This window comes from Schistocerca serialis, chromosome 3, assembly GCF_023864345.2.
Source record: "Schistocerca serialis cubense isolate TAMUIC-IGC-003099 chromosome 3, iqSchSeri2.2, whole genome shotgun sequence".
Classification (NCBI taxonomy): Eukaryota; Metazoa; Arthropoda; class Insecta; order Orthoptera; family Acrididae; genus Schistocerca; species Schistocerca serialis.
In genome coordinates, this window is record NC_064640.1 from 883,962,671 (window position 1) to 883,984,605 (window position 21,935).

At 45.5% G+C, this 21,935-nt stretch overlaps 1 protein-coding gene across 1 annotated transcript in view; it reads left to right on the top strand.

The window, feature by feature from the left end:
* The window catches only part of LOC126471297 (translation initiation factor IF-2-like), a 197,779-nt gene that overhangs the window by 161,055 nt on the left and 14,789 nt on the right, over positions 1 to 21,935 (top strand). Inside the window, exons 4-6 of the mRNA XM_050099417.1 lie at positions 20,679 to 20,782; positions 21,259 to 21,308; positions 21,398 to 21,447. Of these exons, the coding sequence (XP_049955374.1) occupies positions 20,679 to 20,782; positions 21,259 to 21,308; positions 21,398 to 21,447 (204 nt within the window). The remainder of the gene's footprint in view (positions 1 to 20,678; positions 20,783 to 21,258; positions 21,309 to 21,397; positions 21,448 to 21,935) is intronic.

Consider the following 21,935-nt stretch of genomic DNA (forward strand, 5'->3'; position numbering starts at 1 on the left):
GTGCTTCTACAGTTCGAAACATTTTTTTTAGTCGTCTTCAGAAATGGCTGACAGCTCCTCTCTTTTTCTTTTCTTGACTTCTTCAATAATGTCAAATCAGTGTTCTTCCCTGCCCCCTTCCATACATGGAAATAAGGAAAAGTCGCACTGAGCCGGGTCAGGCGAGTAAGGTGCGTGGGTCGGTGGAACCATTCCATTTCTTTTGATTGTATAAGAACCTGAGGAACAAATTTGCTGCAACCATTTTGATTCCCAAATGTACCATTAAAATTCGCTGATCCGAGCTCAAAGATAACCCACTAATCTCTGACAGCAGATCAATTGTCTTTCGGCGGTCTGTGAGTACAAGCTCTCGAATGTTTTGAATATTTTCGTCGATTCGGGCAGTTGATGGACGCCCAGAACTAGTTTTGACATCAGTCGACATGTCGCTATTTTTAAATAGAGCAAACTACTCGTACACTTGAGTTTTTTTCCATTAGTGTCATCTTAGCAAGCTGTTTGCAACATTAAAACAGTTTCAGCAGCATTTTTACCGAGTAGAAAACAAACTTTCACAGCTGCACGTTATTCACTTAAACTTGCCATCATAAAAAACGAAACAAGAACAAAACAGCGCTAGCAAAACCAGTCACTGCAGATGAACAGAACAAACCAGGTCGACAACACAGATGGCACTGAACTGACAATGTGTTGCGCTATACACTCCTAGCGGCAGTGATGCGTACCACATAAGCTCCGCCGACGGTAGTGTTATTCCGCTTTATTTTCTTTTTTCTTGTATTTACGACTGTATTTCATAAGTTGACAAATCACGTTATGCACTGTCTGACAAAAAAGTGAAGCAGCCACAAGACACAGTCGAATGTCAACATAACTTCGTACACGTACACACCACTGGAATGCATGTAAACAATTGTTGTTGTTGTTGTGGTCTTCAGTCCTGAGACTGGTTTGATGCAACTCACCATGCTACTCTATCCTGTGGAAGCTGCTTCATCTCCCAGTACGTACTGCAGCCTACATCCTTCTGAATCTGCTTAGTGTATTCATCTCTTGGTCTCCCTCTACGAGTTTTACCCTCCACGCTGCCCTCCAATACTAAACTGGTGATCCCTTGATGCCTCAGAACATGTGCTACCAACCAATCCCTTGTTCTAGTCAAGTTGTGTCACAAACTCCTCTTCTCCCCAGTTCTATTCAATACCTCCTCATTAGTTATGTGATCTACTCATCTAATCTTCAGCATTCTTCTGTAACTCCACATTTCGAAAGCTTCTATTCTCTTCTTGTGTGTGGGGGGGGGGGGGGGGGGGACGGTTGAAGGGACCAGACTACAACAAGGCCACCGGTCATTCTCTTCTTGTCCAAACTATATATCGTTCATGTTTCACTTCCATACATGGCCACACTCCATACAAATACTTTCAGAAACGACTTCAAAATGGCTCTGAGCACTATGGGACTTAACATCTACGGTCATCAGTCCCCTAGAACTTAGAAATACTTAAATCTAACTAACCTAAGGACATTAGACAACAGGAAACGACTTCCTGACACTTAAATCTATACTCGATGTTAACAAATTTCTCTTCTTCAGAAACGCTTTCCTTGCCATTGCCAGTCTACATTTTATATCCTCTCTACTTCGACAATCATCAGTTATTTTGCTCCCCAAATAGCAAAACTCCTTTACTAGTTTAAGTGTCTCATTTCCTAATCTAATTCCCTCAGCATCACCCGAGTTAACTCGACTACATTCCATTATCCTCGTTTTGCTTTTAAGAGCTGCAATTCTCTCTGATAGGTAGAACGGCCACCAGTGTGCGTTAGTGTTATTCGTGTTTAGTCTTGATACAAGGTCATACTATGGAATTTCGTGTGCATGAACAGCATCAGATGTTGATTCATCATTTTGAAAGACACGGAGGTGCCACGTACTCGTGTGAGACATCAGCACGTGACAGAGTTTGAAAGGTGCCTCATTGTGGGCCTCCGTGTGACCGGCTGGTCAACTCCAGATTTGCGGGGTATTCAGATGTGAAAGTGACCGGATAGTCGACTGCATGGGAATGCGAACGCAGGCACACTTGTCAAGTTTCCATTCAACCACGTCTGACCACCACAAGGAAGGATCGCGTGTTTTGCACCAAGCACACCATAACCTCTTCCCATTTGCATGTGCCATCCGAGAACAAGTAATGGACTCATTCCAAAATTCTGTGTCATCCTGCACCATTGGTCGGAGACTAGCAGTAGAAGGATAAGGGACTTCCCTTCCATGCATAAGCTGCAGGCTGCTGTTAACACCACAACAGCAATGGTTGAGTTTGGAGTGATGATATGGCTCAGAAGTATGGACAGCTGATGAATGGCGTCGCATTGTGTGCAATGATGAATCATGATTCTCCACTACCCTGGATCACCATCGTCAGTGAATATGGCGGCTACCTGGGGAGAGGTCATCATCTTCCAATGTTATGGCGAAGCGCACGATGTTTTTTTCTGGTGTAATGTTGTGAGGAGCCACATGTTGTAACTTGAGGTCATGGCTGGTAGTGATTTAGGGAACTATGGCGGCACAACGTTATGTCTGGACATCTTGCGTTCTCACGTGTTACCTCTCACGCGGCAGTATCATGGTGCATATTTCAACAGGACAGACATCGACCACACATGGCATGTGTCTCTATAAACTGTTTGCCTGAGTTTGAGGCTCTCCCATGGTCAGCAAAATCACCAGATCTGTCCCCAATGTAATACACTGAAGAGCCAAAGAAACAGGTACACCTGCCTAATATCGTGTAGGGCCCCTGCGAGCACGTAGAAGTGCTGCAACATGATGTGGCATGAATTCGACTAATGTCTGAAGTAGTGCTGGAGGGAACTTACACCATGAATCCTGCAGAACTGGTCATAAATCAGTAAGAGTACGACGGGGTGCAGATCTCTTCTGAACAGCACGTTGCAAGGCATCACAGATATGCTCAATATTATTCATGTCTGGGGAGTTTCGTGGCCAGCGGAAGTCTTTAAACTCAGAATAGTGTTCCTGGAGCGACTCTGTAGCAATTCTGGTCGTGTGGGGTGTCGCATTGTCTTGCTTGAATTGTCCAAGTCCGCGGAACGCACAATGGACATTAATGGCTGCAGGTGATGAGACACGATGCTTACGTACGTGTCACATGACAGACTCGTATCTAGACGTATCAGGGGTCACATATCACTCCAACTGCACATGCATCGCACCATTACAGAGCCTCCACCAGCTTGAACAGTCGCTTGTTGTCATGCAAGGTCCATGGATTCATGAGGTTATCTCCATACCCGTACACGTCCAGCCGTTCTATACAATTTGAAACAGGGCTCTTCTGACGAGGCAGAATGTTTCGAGCCATCACCAGTCCAATGTTGGTGTTGACGCGCCCTGGCGAGACATAAAGCTTTGTGTCGTGCAGACATCAAGGGCACAAGAGTGGGCCTTCGAAAGCTCATATCGCTGATGTTTCGTTGAATAATTCGCACGCTGACTGTTGTTGATGAGCCGGCCGCAGTGGCCGAGCGGTTCTAGGTGCGTCAGTGCGGAACCGCGCGAATGCTATGGTCGCAGGTTCGAATCCTGCCTCGGGCATGGATGTGTTTGATGTCCTTAGGTTAGTTAGGTTTAAGTAGTTCTAAGTTCTAGGGGACTGATGACCTCAGATGTTAAGTCCCATAGTGCTCAGAGCCATTTGAACTATTTTTGAACTGTTGTTGATGGCCCAGCATTTAAATATTCAGCAATTTGCGGAAGGGTTGCACTTCTGCCACGTTGAACGATTCTCTTCAGTCGTCGCTGGTCCCGTTCTTGCAGAATCTTTTTCCGCCCGCAGCGATATCGGAGATTTGATGTTTTATCGGATTCCTGATATACACGGTACATTCGTGAAATGGTTCAAAAATGGTTCAAATGGCTCGGAGCACTATGGGACTTAACATCTATGGTCATCAGTCCCCCAGAACTACTTAAACCTAACTAACCTAAGGACAGCACACAACACCCACCCATCACGAGGCAGAGAAAATCCCTGACCCCGCCGGGAATCGAACCCGGGAACCCGGGCGTGGGAAGCGAGAACGCTACCGCACGACCACGAGATGCGGGCGTGAAATGGTCGTACGGGAAAACCCCCGCATCATCTCTTCCTCGGAGATGCTGCGCCCCATCGCTAGTGCGCTGACTATAACAACACGTTCAAAATCAGTTAAATCTTGATAACCTGCCATTGTAGCAACAGTAATCGAGCTAACAACTGCGCCACACGCTTGTTGTCTTACATAGGCGTTGCTGACCGCAGCGGCGTATTCTTCCTGTTTACATATCTCTGTATTTGAATATGCATGCCTATACCAGTGTTTTTGGCGCTTCAGTGAATATTGCAACGGTCACCACTGGAGGAGATCAGTGGGCATCGAGGGTTGACAAGTGAGGGGGTGACCTTGCAAGTGTCAGAAGCTGTGCTCTGGGGACTCGTGAGTGTTCCAGTCTTACCCCTGAAGGCGTCAGTGAAAGGGCGGTATCTATTAACGTGATTCCTACAATGAATATTGTCTTCTCCGGCGAGTAGGGAATGGGTCGGGCTGTTCCCTCAGACGTCGGCGAGGAATGCTAGACACAGTACTCAGGCAGCTCACGTGGGTTTGTTGGAGGTCCGGCACACTGCCCGATAGCGTGGCGGGCGGAGTACGGTTACGATAGCCAAGGAGGTGGTCCGTGGACACCCCTCTGTGGATGCGATGCGCCGCAGTGTTCTCGATGGTGGAGGCGCGCTTATACCTGTACCCACACCGACTTCCGGATGACGATTGTCATGAAGACGGGTGTCCTGGGCTCTCTCAGCAGACTTAGAGTACGACCAGGAAGTTGGTACACTTACAGCCTAGGAGGCGGCACTCAAGTGCCCACTCACTCGGTTTGGCCTTTCACCAGAGGAAGTCCAGTAGATCTGCATCCTCAATCAGTCGCGGTGGGGACCCGTCAGCTGGCAGGCTGCAATCTCGTGGCCGAGCAACTGGCTCGTCACAAAAAGCCAGTCACTACTCTTGATGAACTGTGGTATCGTGTTGAAGCTGCATGTGCAGCCGTACCTGTACACGCCATCCAAGCTCTGTTTGACTCAATGCCCAGAAGTATCAAGGCCGTTATTACGGCCAGAGGTGGTTGTTCTGGGTACTGATTTCTCAGGATCTATGCACCCACATTGCGTGAAAATGTAATCACATGTCAGTTCTAGTATTATTACAGATGACATGAGCGTCATATGTGTCGCTGCCTTTCTCCCGCTGCAACTGGCGACGTTCGAATTCAAACGTGTTTCAATATTGTCGCTGCAGCAAGCGCGACATAGAGCGACACCCACGTGTCTTCTTGGCAAAGCAGTGGATCGGAGGCGACGGCAGCTATGAATTACTCAAGATCTGATTTTAAGGAAACTATTCGGTGAAAAAATTTGATTCTTCTGCAACCTATAGCTTGATATCCTTAAATGATAAAGGTCAGAATTTATTTTCGTTATTCGTCATAGTTACAGTGCTGCACGATATTGAGTACATGGCTGCACGAATTTTTAAAAATTTGCAGAGGTAAAATCACGTTGTGTAGACTTTCCGTATAGTTCATTTAAGGCCATACATTATTGAGTATGAAATGTAACCAATATATCTAAATTGTATTTAAAGTTGAGACTGGAATGATATCTCTTTTCATTCTTGAGATATTGGTTGCTATATCCGTGGATGGGTCGCTCGCGGCGCGTCCGAACCTTTCCTGCGCTGGTCGTAAAAATCCTCGTATCTCATAAAAGGTTCAAGATATCGAAACGACGAATTTTGGAAATGACAGCACGCAGAAAGGACTATTTTATCGTATGGTTAACACTCGATACGTTTTTATAAACGCGTGAGCAGAGCGAAAACAAGACTCCCTATAACTTAGAACATGAGGTCTTGTCCAAATTTTTGTAGCCAAATAAAGGGAGAAAAACAGATAAATGGGGCATCAAAGTGACCAGTATGAGGTCTAGTTTGGCATGAAAATATTTAACTGCTTGAAAGTAATCAGGGTAATGAACGAAAACTTAATTAATAAGCTGAGGAAAAATTGAAATATTTCACGAAAAGATGCTGTAAATGAAGTGTCAAAAATGTCGTCTATTCAAGACCTAGCTATTCTGCACATAAAAAGATACATTGGTGCGGTATTTAAATGTCAAAAGCGCTTCCTTCGAATCAAGTACGTTAGGAAGGCAAACGAGGAGTCAGTAAGATCACGCTTCCTGAATAAAACTTGAAATTCAAAAATGGAAGAAATCAGTCAAATATTTTATGAAATGATTTGTGTAAAAAATTAAGTAGATCAGGGAAACGTTCTATGTGCCTTTGAATGATGCTCGAAATCATGAACTGAAAATGAGGTGCACCAAACTTTTCCCTAATATTTTTTATTTCATACTTTTAGACAAATCATTACACAAAAGTTTGACTTCGTTTTCAAAAATTTTGTAAGCTTTACTTTTATAGACTATTTAGAGTAATTGAAACGCTTGGCCTTAACACTGACAGCAACGTCAAATATCTGTAAAATTTCATGGTTCATTGTAATTTATTAGGAATAAAAAGTGTGATATACTGGGATAGGTGTGAAGATCAAGTTCTTTGGCAAGACCTTAAAAATATACTTAGCGATGCAGTGTAAACAGTATACATAAAATTTAGTATACAGAATCGTAACTGAGTCAGTAAGATCGGGAATTGAACCCAGGACCTTTTTCTCACATGTAATTATGAACTACATACACTACCCCTACACCACAGCCACCTACTGTTCAATGGTGTCAATCTGTGTACTTATGTTTGTATTTAGCGTGTTTGTTATGTAATAGTCATTGCTTCGTATTTATTGGCTGTTAAAAGTTTTTGATCATGCAAGAAAAAAATCGTATTTAATTTATTGATGAGATAGTCGAATGCTGTGCTCATTCACGTGTATTCAAAGAACTTGTCCGGTGATCTTTGTAGTTGACAATACTTATGAAATTCCCCATGGAGATTCCTCCCTTTGTAAATTTCATGCACAGGATTCCTTTTCGCTTTATTTTCTTAAGTAAGCCTAATTCTGTAGCCCTACTCTGCAGCTACAGTATTCTACAGGTTAAGGACGCTGTTTTATAGAAAGAGCTGGCTGGCTCTAAGCAGCCATCTTGTAGCGCGACACGGTCGCTCGCACGCAGGACACCCAAGGTTTTCGCCCGATGTTACTGCTTGTCACTGGAGTGTCGAGTATCCAGAAGTCGCTCGCTGTCGCTCGCTTCTGTCGCTCACGTAGGGCATGGCCTTAAGTCATTTGTTCTAGCGTGGTGCCGACTTTCCAATACCCTCGTCGTAGAAGGCAGCCGTCTGTGATTTTCTTCAATTCCCTACACTACTATGCAGCTCGTTCTCGGTAACAAAATGCTGTCCTCATAGCTAGCGGTCCATGTGAACGAAGATATGAAAATCAGAGAGAGCCAAGTCCAGGCTGTATGGTGGGTGATGAAACACTTCCCATAGAAAACGTTGCAGGACCTCGTTACACCTGCAGTATATGGCCTAGAATTCTGATGGAGAAGGAGACGTATGACAGTAACGTCATGGGGGCTGCAAGAAATCGGGCGAAACCTCTCAACAGAACTTCACACTTGGCGGAAGACCTATTTCTAGGCTTCTTTACGTGCTCGCTGTGCGCTCATAACTGAAATGTGTGAAGTGAGGCGATATACGGGCATACTAGACACACTCTGTAACACATCTGCACAAAGCTCCACCAGATTTACATTGTGGTTTCAATTTCGCGACTGATCGGAGACTGAAAAAAAATAGGCCTAATAGCTTCACTAATGACTGAATGATTGATCAGTGGTGTAAGGCCGGCCGTTGTGGCGGAGCGGTTCTAGGCGCTTCAGTCTGGAACCGCTTTGCTGCTACGGCCGCAGGTTCGAATCCTGCCTCGGGCATGGATGTGTGTGATGTCCTTAGGTTAGTTAGTTAGTCTAGGGGACTGATGACCTCAGATGTTAAGTCCCATAGTGCTCAGAGCCATTTGAACAATTTTTTGAAGTGGTGTAAGATGCCTAGTCTCTCAGTCGATTTTGCCACGGCCAAGTTTCTCTCTAGAACTAGCTGTGTTGATATAACCACGATAATCAGAATGTTCATGCTGCACAGCTTAGAGTGGGCATTTTGCTCCTAAGGAACGTGCACCTGAGGTCTAAAAATGGGAGTGTGTGGCTGCCGGTACATGCCCTATCAAAATCACCATACTTGCCATTAAAAATCTACAGACTTAGTTAGTTCTAATAGACATGAAAAAGATTCGAAACAAGACACTGAATTCATAGAACCGAAAGGTTTATTGCCTCTAGTACAAGGTACGGTACACGTTCCTAACGTTTCTATGCACACGTGCTGACGTTCACACTTATTTCGGCTTTTTATTACTTTTCTGAAGTAACCATTGCTTCTACCGATTCTTGCTAAAGAGTCGGTTCTAACATTGACGAGTTCTCAATACAGTTAACGAAAACTGCAACATCTAACGGATTTGTCGAACTACGCGGCCATCTATAGTCGAATCACGGCCGGCCGTTGTGACCGTGCGGTTCTAGGCGCTTCAGTCTGGAACCGCGTGACCGCTACGGTCGCAGATTCGAATCCTGCCTCGGGCATGGATGTGTGTGATGTCCTTAGGTTAGTTGGGTTTAAGTAGTTCTAAGTTCTAGGGGATTGATGACCACAGATGTTAAGTCCCATAGTGCTCAGAGCCCTTTGAACCATTTTCGAATCACGTCTGGCATCCAGCCACGACTTCCCACGACTCCTTGTATTCTGCGCCACCCGTAGCGGTTGGGGCCAAACCGAGCTTCTCGATCATTGGGGTTTCCTAAGGTGGCAGGGCTGCTGCGCTAGGCCGCTACGTGTCAAGGTACGTTCACAAACAAAGATTTGTCGCTGAGATTTGTGCCCGGCACATGTAACCGATGAGGTGTTAGTTAATAGGGATCGAGATGAATAGCTAATTGTAGAACACGAGAAACAGAGGATAGCATTCCAAAGGCATTTTCGACAACTCGTCGGGCTCTATTGAGCCTATGATTAAATACTGTTTATTTGCTGCATTGGTTATGATTATCTGGAAAGGGTTTTATGACATGTTCTTGCAGTGCGAAGGTATTGTCAGCGATAGTTACATAGTGGGTGGACACTGTTCTTCCAGACAGAGATTCCGGAGTTAGTATGTGCAGCTCACCTACTTGAAGGGCTTTGTTAAAAGTTGTACGGTTAAATACACCTCCATCTGAATACGACTTTGAACACCCACATCTGCGTAAAGAAACTAGTAATCGACATCTACTGATGCCATTAACACAATGCTGAAAGTGTCTTTATAGCTGTTATAAGTGCTTCCAACATGAGCAGGATTACTGGACTCGCATTCGGGAGGACGGCGGTTCAATCCCACGTCCGGCCACCCTGATTTAGGTTTTCCGTGATTTCCCTAAATCGCTCCAGGCAAATGCCAGGGTGGTTCCTTTGAAAGGGCACAGCCGACTTCCTTCCCCGTCCTTTCCTAGCTGTTTAGTCTATTCCCTAAACAACCCCCCCCCCCCCCCATGAACAGGATTAACAATTTCCACGTGTTTTACATCTAAACCCCTATACAGGAGAAAGTTCCAGCGAATCTCAAACTCTCAAGCAAATTCCTTGCATTGTGCTTCAGTATTCGGTACCTGAAAAAATAAACAAAAAATCTGAAGAATATGTTTTTCCTTTTTTTTAGGGTACATCAGAAGGGATAAGTTTCAAAAGCGAAACACAGTTGGGAGAGGAACAAAGTACCGGTACTTCGAACACTTATCATCTGGAGCCATCTCAAAATTCACCGCGCAAGAAGACCGAACTAACGCAATTCGACAGATGATGCGTTGGTAGTTCTGAGGAGGACAAGTGAACACATCCTAACGAAAAAGGAGGTCAAGTTTACATCGTTCGCGAAATATGTAGAATGTGAACTTCGAGAATTTCGAAACAAAAGACGTCTTACGATCGTGCAGAAGAAGATACAGGCCATAATTTTTGAGACAAAACTCGGAGAACTAGATGAATCTCAAACCCCACCCTATGGGAAGAGGTGGAGAGTTTTAGTTTTAGCGAATCAAAATTTACGAAGTAAATAAGTATTTTTTATTTATCCGTACTATTTTCCACGCAAAAATGAGAACATGGATTTTCTTGAATTACAGCGCCAACTACCAAGAATAAAAAAAATTAAGACAAAATGTACGTAGTTTCTTTATGTAGAATCTGATTCTGCAAAAAAAAAAAAAAAATGGGGGCTCCCATTTGAAATTTTAAAGTTGCCTCCCGCCCCACCCCCAGGGGGCTGGGGAGGCGGGCTAATTTTAGCACCAGCAGATGTCCCCCTCGATAATAATCAACTTTGAATTCTACACATGTTTTCGTGTGAAGCTTATTTTTCGAGTTATTCTGGCCAGTCAACATAAAATTTACACCCTGTATCAGAGGTTGGATAAAAATATGGAAACACCGTGAGAAATGTGTTCTTGAACATAAATGAATATGCTAGCCAAGCCTGCAGGCTGAGCTATTGCATTGGACCACTAACGCTGTCTGTACAATGTCCTCAGTACACTGTGTAGTTGTGAGTGCATTATGTCGGGACTAAGTGTATTCGAACGTGGATAAACTGTTGGTGCTCGTATGTTAGGTGCTTCCTTTAACCAAGTTAGCTGAAGTGTTTGGTGTTTCAAGAGGCACCATATCCAAGATTTACACCGCCTGCCGGGAAAGAGAAAAACATCATCCGCTAAATCGCAACGCGGAGTAGAGCGCGTGTTGGATGATCGTGGCAGACGGTCACTGAAGAGAACTGTGACGAAAAAAGAAAAAAAAAAACACGAAAGGAATTTCATAACAGGGGATTTGCTGGGCGAGCTGTAATTCCAAAACCACTTGTCAGTAATGGAAATGCCCGTAACAGGAAAGCGTGGTATTGAAGCCATGAAACATGGGCTATGGAGCAATGGAAGGAAGTCAGTCGGTCGGATGAGTCTTGTTTCACACCGTTTCCAACTACTTGTGAGTTTGCATTCCAAGAACGAAACATGGCGGGGGTTCGGTGATGGTTTGGGCAACCATATCGTGGTTTTCCATGGTCCCCACGGTTAATCTGCAAAGTCGTATTATTGACAAGGATTAAGTGACCATTTTGGCTGATTAGGTCCATCCCATTGTTCAGTGTTTGTTCCTCAGTGGTGATGGTGTGCTCCAAGAAGACAGGGCCTCTGTTGGCACAGCTCACGTCATCCGGGACTGGTTTAATGAGCACGAGTATGAAGTGTCTGATCGCCCCTGGCTACCACAGTCACTAGGTCACAATATACACTACTGGCCATTAAAATTGCTACACCAAGAAGAAATGCAGATGATAAACGGGTATTCATTAGACAAATATATTATACTAGAACTGACATGTGATTACATTTTCACGCAATTCGGGTGCATAGATCCTGAACAATCAGTACCCAGAACAACCAGCTCTGGCCGTAACAACGGCCTTGATACGCATGGGCATTGAGTCGAACAGAGCTTGGATGGCGTGTACAGGTACAGCTGCCGATGCAGCTTCAATACGATACTACAGTTCATCAAGAGTAGTTACTGGCGTATTGTGACGAACCAGTTGCTCGGCCACCATTGACCAGACGTTTTCAATTGGTGAGAGATCTGGAGAATGTGCTGGCCAGGACAGCAGTTGAACATTTTCTGTATCCAGAAAGGCCCGTACAGGACCTGCAACATGCGGTCGTGGATTATCCTGCTCAAATGTAGGGTTTCGCAGGGATCGAATGAAGAGTAGATTCACGCCCACTGTTCAAAGTGCCGTCAATGCGAACAATAGGTGACCGAGACGTGTAACCAATGGCACCCCATACCATCACGCTGGGTGATATGGCAGTATGGCGACGACGAATACACGCTTCCAATGTGCGTTCACCGCGATATCGGCAAACACGGATGCGACCATCATGATGCTGTAAACAGAACCTGGATTCATCCGAAAAAATGAGGTTTTGCCATTCGTGTACCCAGGTTCGTCGTTGAGTACACCATCGCAGGCGCTCCTGTCTGTGGTGCAGCGTCAAGGGTAACGGCAGCCATGGTCTCCGAGCTGATAGTCCATGCTGCTGAAAACGTCGTCGAACTGTTCGTGCAGACGGTTGTTGTCTTGCAAACGCCCCCATCTGTTGACTCAGGGATCGAGACGTGGCTGCACGATTCGTTACAGCCATGCGGATAAGATGCCTGTCATCTCGACTGCTAGTGAAGCGAGGCCATTGGGATCCAGCACGGCGTTTCGTATTACCCACCTGAACCCACCGATTCCATATTCTGCTAACAGTGATTGCATCTCGACCAACGCGAGCAGCAATGTCGCAATACGATAAACCGCAATCGCGATTGTTGTGTCGGTATCTGGGCCGACACCGTGAAGTTGAGATGGCTGAAAATGCAAGCTACACTAACGCTGTAGCCGATAGGGCACGCAAGGCTAACGCAGACGGGCGTGAAGTCTGGAACATGAGAACTTATAAATGAATAAGAAGAAAAGTATGTAGATGCTTATTACTTATCTTTTTATTAGTCCTTGGAATACATCTCTCTTGAATACTCGTAAGCTATAGGCACTGATACAAATGGCGCCTTGCTAGTTCGTAGCCATTAACTTAGCTGATGGCTATTCTGTCTCTCGGCTAATGAGAGAGAAAGGCTTCGTACATCTGGTCGGTAGCTAGGTTCTCGTACAACTGGTCGGTAGCTAGGTTCTCGTACAACTGGGCGGTAGATAGGTTCTCGTACAACTGGGGCGAGTGCTCTCTCGTATCACGAGACCTGCCTTGGTGGTGGCGCTAGGTCTGCGATTACACAGTGGCGACACGCGGGTCCGACATGTACTAAATGGACCGCGGCCGATTTAAGCTACCACCTAGCAAGTGTGGTGTCTGGCGGTGACACCACATTCCTCCCCCGCAAATCGGCGAACGGTCGTGTGATAAGGCTTCCGCCCGCCGTGGGGAGGACCACATGTTGACGTATGCGATGAGGTGGGGAGCCTAACAACAGGCGAGGCTGTGCCACCCGCACCCGGCCATTCGGTCCGAGGGGAGCTAGGAAACGCCTAAAAAACTAGTCCAGGGTGCACGTCAACATGCGGTGTATGCGCCCGTAAAGAGACAGGAGGGACCGACGGATCAACCTCCATTGCGGCGGGGTAGCCGACGCGCGATGACGTCATGTGGTCCGGAGCGGGCGGGAGTTCCACGGCGGAGGACAGCTGGTCACGGGAAGCGATCGGCGGCGCGTGACCCTGGGAGGCGCGTGGCGGCTGCAACGAAGCGTCGAATGCGGGCGGCGCCGGCGGGAGAACAAGCGGCGGCGGCGGCGGCTGCTGCTGCTGCGGCGGCGGCGGCGGCGCGTCGCCATGGGGCAAAATGGAAGGCATCGTCGGTAACACCTGGGGATGAGGCGAGCCAGTAGATGGGTCCCCAGGGCGCTGACCGGACGGCTCCGTCGCTGAAAGCAGACGGGGAGCGGCAGAACCCGCGCGGCGACAGAGGCGCAGCTGATTGAGATGCCGACGCACCTCACCAGAGGCCCCCAAAACGAAATACATCGCGCGGCCGAGGCAGCGAAGAATGCGCCCTGCGAGCCAACGCCGTGAACCTCTATAGTGGCGATAAAATACAACGTCGCCTGGAGCAAAAGCAGGAGTCTGCCGCTGCACAGGAACCTGATGCGGCGGATGCAGCTAAGACATCAAGGTGCGATGAGGACGACCGTGGAGCAACTCAGCCGGCGAGCGACCATCTCGGGGCTGAGAGCGATACGAAGACAAAAAGAGCAACAATGCGTCCTCCCGAGAATGCGACTCTTTCAATTTCAACATCTGTGACTTGAAAGTCCGGACCAATCGTTCAGCGGCACCGTTGGACTGAGGCGAAAACGGCGCGGATGTCAGATGTTGAATACCATTGGCCTGGCAGAATGACTGAAATTCTGCGGACATGAATTGTGGGCCATTGTCGGAAACAATAGTCTGCGGAAGACCTTCAATGCAAAAGATAGCAGACAACGCTTGGATGGTGGCGGAGGACGTCGTGGAAGACATCCGGACAACAAAAGGAAAATTACTGAAGGCGTCGACCAGAACCAACCAGCGAGCATTCCAGAACGGACCAGCAAAATCGATGTGCAAGCGTTGCCAAGGGGAAGTGGCTTTTGGCCACGCAAAGACTTTCTGCGGCGGTGCGGACTGTTGTTCGGCACACGCCGGGCACGAAGAACACATATTCGTAACCGCAGCATCGATTCCGAACCAAGTACAGTGCTGACGAGCAAGTTGTTTCGTTCGCACTATACCCCAATGTCCTTGGTGAAGAAGCCGTAAAACAGAGGACTGTAACGAACGTGGGACCACGACTCTGGACTGATCATTATCAGAACGCAACAACAAAACACCACGTCGAACAAAAAGTCTCTCCTTGTGAGCAAAAAATCGGCGAACCAACGGATCCTCGATCCGAGACTTTGACAAAGGCCATTGCGTAGCAACAAAACGTAAAACAGTAGCAAGGACAGGGTCAGCAGCTGTGGCTGTAGCGACACGACGAAAATCAATCGGAAACGATTCGACCACGTCATCGGTTTCCGAATCAATGAACATGCAAGCAAGTTCGGAAGAATCGAATGCTTTATCCTCAGCAACAGGCAAACGGGACAACGCATCGGCGTTTCCGTGCTTAGCAGTGGACCGATACAAGATATCGTAGCGGTACTGCGAGAGGAAAATAGACCAGCGAATGAATTTCTGCGCTGTACGTGGAGGTACAGGCTTGGTCGGATGAAAAAGCGATGTCAAAGGTTTGTGGTCTGTGATGATGGTAAAGTGACGACCATACAAGAAATCATGGAACTTAGTAACACCAAACACGAGAGCCAAAGCTTCTTTCTCTATCTGTGAATAATTTCTTTGCGCAGACGAGAGCAATTTGGACGCAAAGGCAATAGGGCGATCATGGGAGCCAACTTTGTGCGCAAGCACAGCACCGATCCCGAAATCCGACGCATCTACCATCAACAAAAGGGGTTTCTGGGGATCGAATGGCGTAAGGCAAGTATTAGAAAGCAACGCCGATTTCAACTGGCGAAAGGCGCGTTCACATTCCGTCGTCCAGACGAACGGAACACCTTTACGGCGTAAGCGATGGAGCGGAGCTGAAATGGAAGAGGCATTGCGCACATATTTGTTGTAATAATTAATTTTACCCAACACACTCTGTAGCTGTTTCACATTTTGAGGGGAAGGCAATTCTTGTATGGCACGGAGGTGCTCTGGACTCGGATGTATGCCTTGGGCATTAATGACATGTCCCAGGTATGGTAAGTCACGAGCAAAAAACACACATTTGTCCTTCCTCAAGCGAAGACCATTGTGCCGCAAGACCTGAAATAATGTTCGTAAGTTCGCAAGATGATCTTCTTCTGTCTGTCCGGAGATCACTATATCGTCCAGATAGTTTGCTGCAGTAGGGACCGACGCACAAATAGTTTGTAAATATTGCTGAAACAAGGCAGGGGCGGATGCACACCCGAATGGCAGTCTTTTGAAGCGGTACAATCCAATGTGCTTTGCACGCGTGGGTTCGTATCCCATCCTCGTCGCCAATGTTGTGTCGGTATCTGGGCCGACACCGTGAAGTTGAGATGGCTGAAAATGCAAGCTACACTAACGCTGTAGCCGATAGGGCACGCAAGGCTAACGCAGACGGGCGTGAAGTCTGGAACATGAGAACTTATAAATGAATAAGAAGAAAAGTATGTAGATGCTTATTACTTATCTTTTTATTAGTCCTTGGAATACATCTCTCTTGAATACTCGTAAGCTATAGGCACTGATACAAATGGCGCCTTGCTAGTTCGTAGCCATTAACTTAGCTGATGGCTATTCTGTCTCTCGGCTAATGAGAGAGAAAGGCTTCGTACATCTGGTCGGTAGCTAGGTTCTCGTACAACTGGGCGGTAGCTAGGTTCTCGTACAACTGGGCGGTAGCTAGGTTCTCGTACAACTGGGGCGAGTGCTCTCTCGTATCACGAGACCTGCCTTGGTGGTGGCGCTAGGTCTGCGATTACACAGTGGCGACACGCGGGTCCGACATGTACTAAATGGACCGCGGCCGATTTAAGCTACCACCTAGCAAGTGTGGTGTCTGGCGGTGACACCACAGCGATAGGCTACAATCCGCGTTTATTAAAGTCGGAAACGTGATGGTACGCATTTCTCCTTCTTACACGAGGCATCAGAACAACGTTTCACCAGGAAACGCCGGTCAACTGCTGTTTGTGTATTAGAAATCGGTTGGAAACTTTCCTCATGTCAGCACGTTGTAGGTGTCGCCACCGGCGCGAACCTTGTATGAATGCTCTGAAAAGCTAATCATTTGCATATCACAGCATCTTCTTCCTGTCGGTTAAATTTCGCGTCTGTAGCACGTCATCTTCATGGTGTACCAATATTAATGGCCTGTAGTGTAAATGAAGCTTCATGACCTACTTTGGAGAGAAGGGTGGGTGATCGTTATCAAACTGGGTCAAATGGCTCTGAGCACTATGTGACTTAACTTCTGCCGGCCGGTGTGGCCGTGCGGTTCTAGGCGCTTCAGTCTGGAACCGCGTGACCGCTACGGTCGCAGGTTCGAATCCTGCCTCGGGCGTGGATGTGTGTGATGTCCTTAGGTTAGTTAGGTTTAAGTAGTTGTAAGTTCTAGGGGACTGATGACCACAGATGTTAAGTCCCATAGTGCTCAGAGCCATTTTTTGAACTTAACTTCTGAGGTCATTAGTCCCCTAGAACTTAGAACTACTTAAACCTAACTAACCTAAGGACATCACACACATCCATGCCCGAGGCAGGATTCGAACCTGCGACCGTAGCGGCCGCGGGGTTCCAGACTGTAGCGCCTAGAACCGCTCGGCCACCCCGGCCGGCGATCGGTATCCACCTCCATCATCCTTACCTGCACTTGCCACTATTTGACATGAGTAATGGTATATGATTCCCTTGAAAACCACATGGGACCTGTGTTCATACATTTCGAGGCGACTGGAAGCTGTTTTGAATGCCAACGGGTTTTCTAAACTATACTACACATTGTAATGTGTCGTGTTGTGGTGTTTCGATATTTTTGTCAGCCCCTGTATTTTACTTACCGCGTCACATGCACGCAACGCTATCAGCCGGCATTCAGCATCGCAGTGTGTAATGGTCATAATCCATGACAATCTCTCTAAATGCAATCGAGACATTTATGAATAAAAGAGTGTATTACAAAAGATGACGTGGTCGAGTTTGACAGTTTAATTTCATTGATAATGGGAGTACGAGGGAAAATGTTTGCCAATTTTCCTCTGCAGTTCACGATATTTCTTTATCTTTCATCATTTCGTGGTAGTGCCTTCTTTTTCGTAATTAATCCGGTAACAGTGTACTTTCTCTTCCACGACTTAGTCTCCCTTTCCAGTTCCCTTTTGCGATGTCGTGCATGAACCATTTGTTTGTGAGGGTGTGTCCAGGCTGCTTATCTCTTAGTTGGAAAATGAGAATCAGCATCAACCACTCTTGCTTAAGTCTCCTCAACATATATTCAGTGATACGCTATCTATTCACTTTTTTCTTCGAGCTTTCTTTCTTTCCTTTTTTCTTTGCGTTCCTGATCGTGAGCTATACAGTGCAGTGCTTCAGATGCCTCTGAAAATCCACACTCAGTCTGCTGGTGAACAATTAGTGCAGTTTAATGAGTGCAGCCCTTTCAGTAGCAACCCATTTCATTCCTTTTATGCTGTGAGCATAGTCCGTTATAAGACTCTATAATTATTGTAAATATGAGTTACGAAAGACAGAAGTGTGCATTACATCTACATCTACATCTACATGGATACTCTGCAAATCACATTCAACTGCCTGGCAGAGGGTTCATCGAACCACCTTCACAATTCTCTATTATTCCAATCTCGTATAGCGCGCGAAAGGAATGAACACCTATATCTTTCCGTACGAGTTCTGATTTCCCTTATTTTATCGTGGTGATCGTTCCTCCCTATGTAGGTCGGTGTCAACAAAATATTTTCGCATTCGGAGGAGAAAGTTGGTGATTGGAATTTTGTGAGAAGATTCCATCGCAACGAAAAACGCCTTTCTTTTAATGATTTCCAGCCCAAATCCTGTATCATTTCTGTGACACTTTCTCCCATATTTCGCGCTAATACAAAACTTGCTGCCTTTCTTTGAACTTTTTCGATGTACTCCTTCAGTCCTATCTGGTAAGGATCCCACACCGCGCAGCAGTATTCTAAAAGAGGACGGACAAGCGTAGTGTAGGCAGTCTCCTTAGTAGGTCTGTTACATTTTTTAAGTGTCCTGCCAATAAAACGCAGCCTTTGGTTAGCCTTCCCCACAACATTTTCTATGTGTTCTTTCCAATTTAAGTTGTTCGTGATTGTAATACCTAAGTATTTAGTTGAATTTACGGCTTTTAGATTAGACTGATTTATCGTGTAATCGATGTTTAACGAGTTCCTTTCACCACTCATGTGGATGACCTCACACTTTTCGTTATTTAGAGTCAACTGCCACTTTTCGCACCATTCAGATATCTTTTCTAAATCGTTTTACAGTTTTTTATCTTCTTATGACTTTATTAGTTGATAAACGACAGCGTCATCTGCAAACAACCGAAGACGGCTGCTCAGATTGTCTCCCAAATCGTTTATACAGATAAGGAACAGCAAAGGGCCTATAACACTACCTTGGGGAACGCCAGAAATCACTTCTGTTTTACTGGGTGACTTTCTGTCAATTACTACGAACTGTGACCTATCTGACAGGAAATCACAAATCTAGTCACATAACTGAGACGATACTCCATAAGCACGCAATTTCACTACGAGCCGCTTGTGTGGCACAGTGTCAAGAGCGTTCCGGAAATCCAGAAATACGAAATTGATCTGAAATCCCTTATCAATAGCACTCAACACTTCATGTGAATAAAGAGCTATTTGTGTTTCACAGGAACGATGTTTTCTAAACCCATGTTGACAGTGTGTCAATAGACCATTTTCTTGGAGGTAATTCAAAATGTTCGAACACAATATAAGTTCCAAAATCCTGCTGCATATCGACGTTAACGATATGGGTCTGTAATTTAGTGGATTACTCCTACTACCTTTCTTGAATATTGGTGTGACCTGTGCAATTTTCCAGTCTTTGGGATCGGATCTTTAGTCGAGCGAACAGTTGCATATGATTGTTCAGTATGGAGCTAATGCATCAGCATACTCCGAAAGGAACCTAATTGGTATTCAGTCTGGACCAGAAGGCTTGCTTTTATTAAGTGGTTTAAGTTGCTTCACTACTCCGAGGATATCTCCTTCTACGTTACTCATGTTGACAGCTGTTCTCGATTCGAATTCTGGAATATTTACTTCGTCTTCTTTTGTGAAGGCATTTCGGAAGGCTGTGTTTAGTAACTCTGCTTTGGCAGTACTGTCTTCGGTAGTATCTCCATTGCTATCGTGCAGAGAAGGCATTGATTGTTTCTTGCCGCTAACATACTTCACATACGACCAGAATCTCTTTGGAATTTCTACCAGGTTTCGAGACAAAGTTTCGTTGTGGAAACTGTTATGGGCGTCTCGCATTGAACTCCGCTTTAAATTTCGCGCTTCTGTAAAGGATCGCCAATCTTGGGGATTTTGCATCTGTTTAAATTTGGCATGTTTGTTTCGTTGTTTCTGCAACAGTGTTCTAACCCGTTTTGTGTACCAAGGAGGATCAGCTCCGTCGTTTGTTGGTTTATTTGGTATAAATCTCTCAATTGCTGCCGATAATATTTCTTTGAATTTAAGCCAATCTTGTCTATACTTATATTATTAATTTGGAATGAGTGGAGATTGTCTCTCAGGAAGGCGTCAAGTGAATTTTTATCTGCTTTTTTGAATAGGTATGTTTTTCCTTTATTTTTAGAGGTTTTGGGGATTACGATATTCAATCTCGCAACGACAACCCTGTGTTCACTAATCCCTATATCAGTTTTGATGCTCGTTAGTAAGTCAGGATTATTTGTTTTGTAAGAGGTTAAGTGTTTTTTCACAATCGTTTACCATTCGCGTGGGCTCATGAACTAACTGCTCGAAATAAGTTTCAGAGAATGCGTTTAGCACAATTTCGGATGATAATTTATGCGTATCTCCGGAATTAAACATGTATTTTCGCCAACATATCGAAGACTATTACTGGATTACAACTAGCTCGTTACGTCGTCCCACTTTTAGAATTTCTAATACTTACCAAAGACAGGGCGTATTGCAGATGAAATGTGTCATTGGTCGTGAACGTGAATTACTCCCGTCTGTAGCCTGGAAACTGAAAGTCATCTCCGAGATAGAAAGGACCTCAGCAAGAAACAAGAGTCGGGCAATGTCTGTGAAGAAAAAGCGAACCAGCTGCTGCTTGGATTTTCTTCCCGCAGCTCGCGCGGAAGGGCCTGCGGTCCTGTATAAATACTCGCCTCTCGCCCTCTACCATCGCCAGTTCCCGCTTTCCTTTCACACAGGTAGCTGTAGCTGATCCCAGGTCAGTACCACTGCGTTCAAGCACACTGGTTCACATTTCTGTTACGATAAAATCCAAACCTGCGTGACAGTTGCTTTTCTTAATTTACCACTAACTTTCAGTTTTCACCTAATAATGTAATATAATTTCTACTTTAAATCTGTGGCAATGAGTACGGGAAATCTTTAATTTGGACCCGTTAATTACATCCATATCCGTGGACAACCTAGAAGCAATGTTAAACATTTTTAAAGCCATAGACTGCAAAAGTCCGTTACTTGCAGACATGTATACAAATACGACACTAACACTAAATTGTTTTCATACATCAATAACTTGTTCTTGGATAGTTGTAATACATTTTTGTTCGTTTACATGAAAATCTTTGTGCTGTCAAGTAAACGTCAAGAGAGAGAATATCTACTTAAAAATGCATAAAACGTTTTGTCCAGATGAATGACATTTAAAATTTACAGATATGAACTCTCATGTTTTAGGGTTATTATCATCATGAAGATGCAGTCCGTCTTTGCTTTCGTCCTTGTGGGTAAGTCATTTTGAAAGGACATTAATTATGTTTTGCCTGCTGAAGTGTCATGTAGATGCTCCTTAATCTGCATTTCTCTTTGTGCGCAGGGCTGTGGTGCTCAGCTATAGCAGCCGAGGACGCGGGACAGCTCGCCAACGTAAGTTACACGAAAGCAAATGCTTTTGAACTGACCACAAATTCTGCATCAGTCATACGGAGATTAAGGTTTCATTACAGATAACAGTTCACACCGAGCTTTAGCGTTATCGAAGAAAAGAGTGATCATTGTCACTTAACAGTTTTTGTAGCTCAAACGCGTTTGATCAAATCTAAAGTCTGGTCTTACGTAAAATCGCTAAGCGGGTCTGAGGCTCCTATTCAGTCCCTTGTTGACCAGTCTGGTGTGGCAGTTGAAGATAGCAAAACGAAATCCAAAGTTTTAAATTTCACGTTCAAGAAACCGTTCACACAGGAGAGTGGTACAAACATACCATCATTTTACCATCGGATAGGCTCCCGTATGGAAGACATAGTAATAAGCATCCCTGGCGTACAGAAACAACTGAAAGATTGAAAGCAAATAAATCACCAGGTCCAGATGGAATCCCAGTTCCATTTTACAAAGAGTATCCTACGGCATTGGCC